The sequence below is a fragment of the Podarcis tiliguerta genome (assembly GCF_965153285.1).
Source record: "Podarcis tiliguerta genome assembly, chromosome: 2".
NCBI classification, from domain to species: Eukaryota; Metazoa; Chordata; class Lepidosauria; order Squamata; family Lacertidae; genus Podarcis; species Podarcis tiliguerta.
The window spans coordinates 61,816,601-61,823,346 of NC_139535.1; the positions used below are offsets into that span (position 1 = coordinate 61,816,601).

The following is a 6,746-nucleotide window of genomic DNA, read 5'->3' on the forward strand; positions in this document are numbered from 1 at the left end:
TATTAAAGAGTAACTAATCTGTGTTATGTGATTTTGACTGTGCAGATGCCTATGTATGCACTCACCACACACACATGTACAGAATCTCCACAAAAACAAAGCATATCTCAGATCCAGTGGAACTCTCCTTTCATACATAGGTGTAACCCATCCTTGCAAAACATCAAATTCTTCCATACAATCATACAAAAATATCTTTTCATTCTTCTTTGCATACTAAACCATCACATAAAGCAAATCCATCACCCAGTTTAGTAGTTCCACATTATTGTCAACAGATCAGTCCAGACCCAAATGAGTGATCCGACAGTTTCTCATTTAAAGAAGAGATGGTGGTCATCAAGACTGTGGCTGATGTAACTTACGATTTTTCGTATGCTACCTGGGCTATGGTCTGAATCCATGCAGCAGAGCCAGAGTGCTGAAGCTAAACAGCTTTGGGGCTGGTGGGTACCTGGACTAGCTGCTGCCTAGAAGTTACGTAAACAGGTTTGAGTTCTATTGAAGAAATGTTTAAGAAAAGTAGAATTTAATCCATCCGTCCATATTAAGCCCACCCTTAAATCACATTTCGCCCCCAGTCACTTGCTAATAAAAAAGTAAAAAAAGTAAAAAAAGTAAAAAAGTAAAGAGAGATTTCTGCTTGCTTAACTAGGTTCTAAGTTTTTCTTGGCATTTGCTCGCACAAATTAGACAATGTCAGGCGATTCTACTCATCTGCCTCAGGACACCCAAAAGAACTGGTTTCCCATTCCCAGTAACCATCTCCAGCTAGGATCTGAAAAGGACTTGCAAACATTCAGGATCAGAACTGAAACAGTGAAACCTTATTGCATACGAAGTGCAGTAGCTTCATGGTAGCAGCTTCCAAAATTATAGATCTATAAAATAAATAAAGGAGCATCTCAGTTTAAAGTATCGTAAGCCTCACTGATTCCCAGTAATGGAGCAAGAAGAAGGGGAATAGAATTATTAAAACTAAGTCCATGCCCATGTCCTATAATGATCCAAAATTTGATTAGACACCATGTGGAATATTGATTTTTCTGGACAAATACATGAGTGCATCTTTGAGGCTGTGCTTAATCAGAGCCACTTCGCATCTTATGTGAAACAATTGTTTATATTTTAAAAGATATATGTAGCAGAAAATTGGAACATGGACACTTTTTTGTCAGTGTACACAGACTGCAATTCAAGATAAACTTACTAGAAGTGAGTGTTACTGAACATAGTGGAACATTCTTGTAATACTGCATTGCTAGCAAGTATGTACTAAAAACAAAGTGTGATGTGCCCCACAAACAAGAGAACTCATAAGCACAGCAGCTCCTTGATTAATTAACACAAGCCCCCGCAAATGGGGCATACTTTTCCCAAGAAGCCACCTTTATTTTCTTATTTTAAAACAGAAACACATAAGATGACCCTTGAAATGTAAAATAATGTTGACAAAGCAAGAAGATTGCCCACCCCCTTGCTAGTTTAATAATAAATGGGTAACTAATACATCCAAATACGTATATTAACCCCTACCCCACAATCGGTCCTTTTTCAAAGGGTCTACCAAAATAAAACAAAAAATATTTCCAGGTTACCAAAATATTTGCAATCAAAATATTTGCAATCAACATATTGCAATTTCCAGGTTACCAAACTATTTGCAATCAACATAGATTGCTTTATCCATCAGAGTTGTCTCTCAGCATAATATTTACCTGCAGAGGCTGTCAGTAATCTAGACTGAGAAAATGTCAGTTTACTACAGGCTTACTAGATGAGAGAAAAATTAACTTGTGACTCAGTGCTAGAATCTGAGTGAAGTGTTTGACAATGATACTGCAAAAGTCGAAAGTTAAAGGTAGCTATTTGAAAGTTCTAGCCATCCATTTTATGGCAAAAACATACATACACAGCCATCAGCCCAAACCATAAACTACATGTTATTAATGTTACATACTATCTTCATCCCATCTTATGTTCTTAGAAATCCTCCGTTGCACTCACTCCTTGGACCTATAACCTTTATAATTTTAGCTATAACATTTACAGAAAAAGAAGTCATACTTCCAGGTAAATCTCTTTAGTCATAGTCAATGTGATTAACATATAGTATGGATCATACACACATAAGCTAAGATCCACATTTAAGTGCACTTAACTCTGTGCTGAGTTGTGACCATTGTCTTGGATATATGAAGCAAACTCGTACTGAGGCCATTTGTCCATCTACCCCAGGATTGCCTACTCTGACTGGCAGAGGCTCCCACTAGGTGCCACTTCTTTTGGCCAGAGATGCTAGGGAGTGAACCTGGCACCTTTTGCAAGCAAAGCACCAAGTTATAGACTCTCTCACCAATCACACCTCACTGACAGACAAATCTACATGTATAGTATGAAGGTTACGCATGCCAACCGCATATACTCTGCAGGTTTAACTGCTAAGCGTAGAGTCTGAAATGGCCCTGGGTTTGCAGCCAACCTCTCAAGCACCCTTTCATGTTAAAATGCCGCTTGACCACAAACTCTTGTGTCTACAAGTTGATGGGCGAAAGATAATGAAGAGTAAACCTTATAAAGTTGACAGCTCAGTCCTACTAACCAGCAACGGAAACTCGTGTGGGGCTTGCTGAGCGAAAAAAGGAAAGGCAGAGAAACAGCAGAAGTTGGTCTCCTGCGTGATCTAAGCGAGCCCTCTCCCCAAGAGCAAGGAGGAGGAAAGACACGGAGACGGTTCCTTACCATTGCCGCTGTTGGTGGGGACGGGGCGCCTCATCCACTCATAAGGCGTGCGCCTTTGCGCATTTGGCGAGAGCTGGGGCAGCGAGCTGCTCATAGGCGGAGGCAGCAGTCCAGAGCCCGGTGGCTGAATTGGATTGAAATCGGGGGGGCTGTATCCGAGCTGCCCCGGGTTGGCGACAGAAGAAGGGGCTCCTGCCCCATAGGAGTGCCAGTCCTCTTTGGTGGGGGTGTAGGGAGAGCCCCAGGCGCCCGCGGGTTGCCCATGGTGAGGATCGCTGTTAATCCCTGGCACGTGGTGGTAGCTGGCAAACTCCGAGTACTGAGGGGGCACCGGCACGTAATTCTGAGGGCTGAGGTTCAGGCTGGGGTGCCTGACCGGGTTGGGGTACATGTTGGTGGCGTCCTTATCCAACAGGTATCCCACATACATCATCCCCAAGGGGCCCTGCGCGCATAATGTGTGCGCCCTGTGCCACAGCCGCCTCTTCCCAGGCCTGCCCTTGCCGATCACTCGCAGCTTCTTCCTGATTAGCTGCTCACCTGAACGTCTTGGTCAGTGGTGTGGTTTGGTTTTTTTTTTTTCCTTTTCCTCCCTTCACTTCCCCACTTTGCAAAGGCACCTCCCTGAGGAAAGGCTTTTTATTGGGCCAAGCTCCCGGAGCATTTGCATTGAAAGGCAGGTTTGCATTTCAAAGTGCAGGAATCAAAGGGAAGCCACTGGGTACAAATTACTCAGCAGATAGAAATGACGGGGTGGGGGAGAGGAAAGGCCCTGACAGAGGAGGTTATGCTTAGATGGTAAGGAAGGCCTGAGAAGTTCCCAGAGAATACAAAGAAACCCAGGCACAAAAGGGGTCATCAGGTAAAGGGCCCAGGAAGAAAATGGGGAGGGGGGAGGGAGAGGTGGTATTTCCATGGGTTTTCCCAGGCACTGGGCAGGTAGTCGGTGTCATTTAGTTACAAGACCGGCAACCTGGCATCTCCACCACTTGGAGCACCTGATTAAAAAGAGACTTACAAAAAATGGAAAGGGTCCTAAGGGGCTTTTGTCTGTTCGTTTTGCATTTTAGTTTCTAAAGGTCAGCTCTGTGGAAGCAATGGTGTTTATCATGTGAGAAAAGCATAGTTTTCCGTGCAAAAAAATGGACACCAATTCCACTTTTTAAATCCTTCTGAGACCCCGAAACCACATAGCCACGCTGGAGTGGTCTTTCTAATAGTCCCATCCCAACCATTTTAGATTGTACATAGGCTACCAGACGTCCGAGAAGGCATTAACGGGACATCCCAGAAACCTGGGCCTAATATTTAATGCCTGGATATATTGGGTGGGGGACCAAACTGCGGGAGGCAGTGTGGGAAGCTTTACCTTTATAAATATTAACGTAATAATCGGGTGAGTCTACGTTTTCTTGAAAGGTTCAGTTTTCACAGCTTCCTGCTTCAAATGAGCGTAACACACACTCAGATTTCTCCACTTTGAAGAACAAACACATTATTATTATTATTATTATTATTATTATTATTATTATTATTAATAAGCAACTGCATCCATTCAGGAAGAAGATTTTAATAAGAAAAAACACACCAGTCTTTTAAAATCACCACCACCACCATCATTGGACAACCGTTTTTCCTGGTTGTCGGAAGTGTCCAAAGAATGACAGGCAGCTGCGCTGAGCTTGTTAAAAGACGTCGTGCTCTTCCAGTGGATCTCTCCAATAAACACCTCGATGAATATTAAGAAAGGCAGCTGTTAATAATTCGAAACGCTAATCCTCATTGCACTACACCTTTGAAAGGAGCTGTTTTTTTTCATTAACATTTTCGAAAAACAGAGAAATCAAGTAGGGAAGCTGCAGGAGGAAGGAAGAGAGAAAGCAAGAGCTCATTTATCTTCGGGTGACGCTCCTCTCTGATGCGAGGTCGTAATACTACTAATTGGCAGGAACGCTTTCCCAAACTAGCTTTCATGTTTACGTGTCTATTCGAAATATTTGCTGCCCGCTCTTCACTCAGCAGTCGATTTAGGACATTTATTACATTTTATTACATTTCCATTATAGTTCTCTTCCGCCCTTCCTCCCGCAGCGTCCCAGCGTAGCGAACAAAACATCATCAAAACTATCTTTAGAGTCATTAAAAAGCTTTAAAACTACATCTCTAGTGTGCCTCTCTCTAATATAATATTATTTATTTATTCATTCATTACATTTGTATTCTTGATTCTTTCCCTCCCCATTTTACCCCGCCCCAACTACAGCCCTGCGAGGTAGGCTAGGCTTAGAGACAGTGACAGACCTAACATCACCAAGCGAGCTTAAAGGCTTAGTAACAACCCCATAACAACTGTCTCAGTGTGTGTATATGTGCACGTACATATACACACGTGTTTACACTATCTCTTCTTCGGTATTTTTTGGAGTTACAAAACAAAACACCCACTGATATTGACTCTGGTAGCTAAATCTCCCTCCCTGACAGGGCAAGAAACACGGAGCATGGCTTCCTGGAACGACCGTGAATCTTTTGGTGTTGAAAGAGGACAGTTCTGTGTGTGGCATAGATCAATTTTTTAAAAGAGCCCTTTCTCCTTCTTTTCTGAGCAGCAAGCACGAACCGTTTGCTACAATAAGGAACGCCAACGCGGCTCATTCAAAGGAGAGGGGCTTGCTGATGATACCAATAAGATAATGTGGGCAATGAAACCCATAGGATCTCCGTGTAAGGTGATTTACTGCGCCGAGATTTCAAACCACTCTTCCTGCAGATCCTGAATTCAGGAAGGCTGGAACCTGCTGCTGGGAACCACCCTCCGATTTCCATGCCCCAAAGCCTCGTGAGCGTCAGGGCTTGCCCTCTCCAAACTGCCCCCACCCCGCCAGCCGTGCCTTTTATCCTTTTGAAGGCAACTCACACCTACACGTTGCTAGAAGCCCAGCCGTTGTCCCACAAGCAGAGGAACTCCTCCTTCCTTGGGGAGCAGAGGAGCGCCCCTAACAAAAGGCGCATGCAAAGGAAGGTGGTCGTGCTCCACGGCAGGGATTTCTCCTGCTCTCACTTCCTTATTTTACTTGGAAGAAGAGACAAATTCAGAAGCCCAGAAAAGAAAAAAAGGCCCAGGCTGCAACCCTCTCCTTACTTACTGGAGAAAGTCTCACTGATTTTAGAGGGTTGTACTAAAAACTGAGGACTATCTGCCTGCTTGAGTTAGTCCAGGGGTCTCATCACCCTCAGCAGGGCTCTGAAAATGTTTCCAGTTTAATTTGAACAAAGACTAACAAATTTATTACAATATAATATTTTGTGAACTGGAGTCTATTTATCAGATGCAGGAAATGTGGTTCGGTGAAATGTTATCCTGATGACACATTTGGGGAGTGAGGAGGTTGTAAACTGTTAAATACACCACCAATGTGTGCTTATACCTGCAACTCAGGATAACATTTCTTGCATCTGATGGAGTGAACGGCGGTCTTCAAAATATTATGCTATAATAAATTTGTTAGCCACAAAACTCTTTGGTATTTCTGTTGAAGCAACACAACTTTAACCCCTACCAGAAAAAAAAAAATAGTATCTGTGCTCCTAATTCAAATTAATCTGTCTCATAAACACTCAAGTAGTGCACCAAATCTACTTAGGGAAGTGCCTGTCTCTCTGTGTGTGTTGAGGCCGGAGAAATGGTAAAGAACGTAATGGTTTTTGCTAAACTATGATGTTTTCTCTATCTGTACGTAGCATTCCCAGTTGTACAAATGCCTATTGTTTATTACAGGTGTCATTTGGATCTCCTCTGAAAGCACTTCTTTCAGGTTTGGCTCACAGCTTAACAGATACAGAAAAATCTGAAAAAGCAAACCTAGGTCAGAAGTGCTTGTTTGCCTTCTGTACAATAGAGATACTTCTGTTGAAATGGGGATTGTTTTAAAACCCCATGTTTTTATTAAAGTTTTTCAGTACCTCTGTTTAGATAGTTTATATACTCTAAAAAAGGAAGACCG

The 6,746-nt window shown here is 42.9% G+C and overlaps 1 protein-coding gene across 1 annotated transcript in view; it reads right to left on the reverse strand.

Annotated features, from left to right (window-relative positions):
* The window catches only part of CDX1 (caudal type homeobox 1), a 30,125-nt gene extending 26,850 nt beyond the window's left edge, over positions 1-3,275 (reverse strand). Inside the window, exon 1 of the mRNA XM_083424454.1 lies at positions 2,743-3,275. Within this exon, the coding sequence (XP_083280580.1) occupies positions 2,743-3,175 (433 nt within the window). The 5' untranslated portion in view covers positions 3,176-3,275. The remainder of the gene's footprint in view (positions 1-2,742) is intronic.
* Between the last annotated feature and the right edge of the window lie 3,471 nt (positions 3,276-6,746).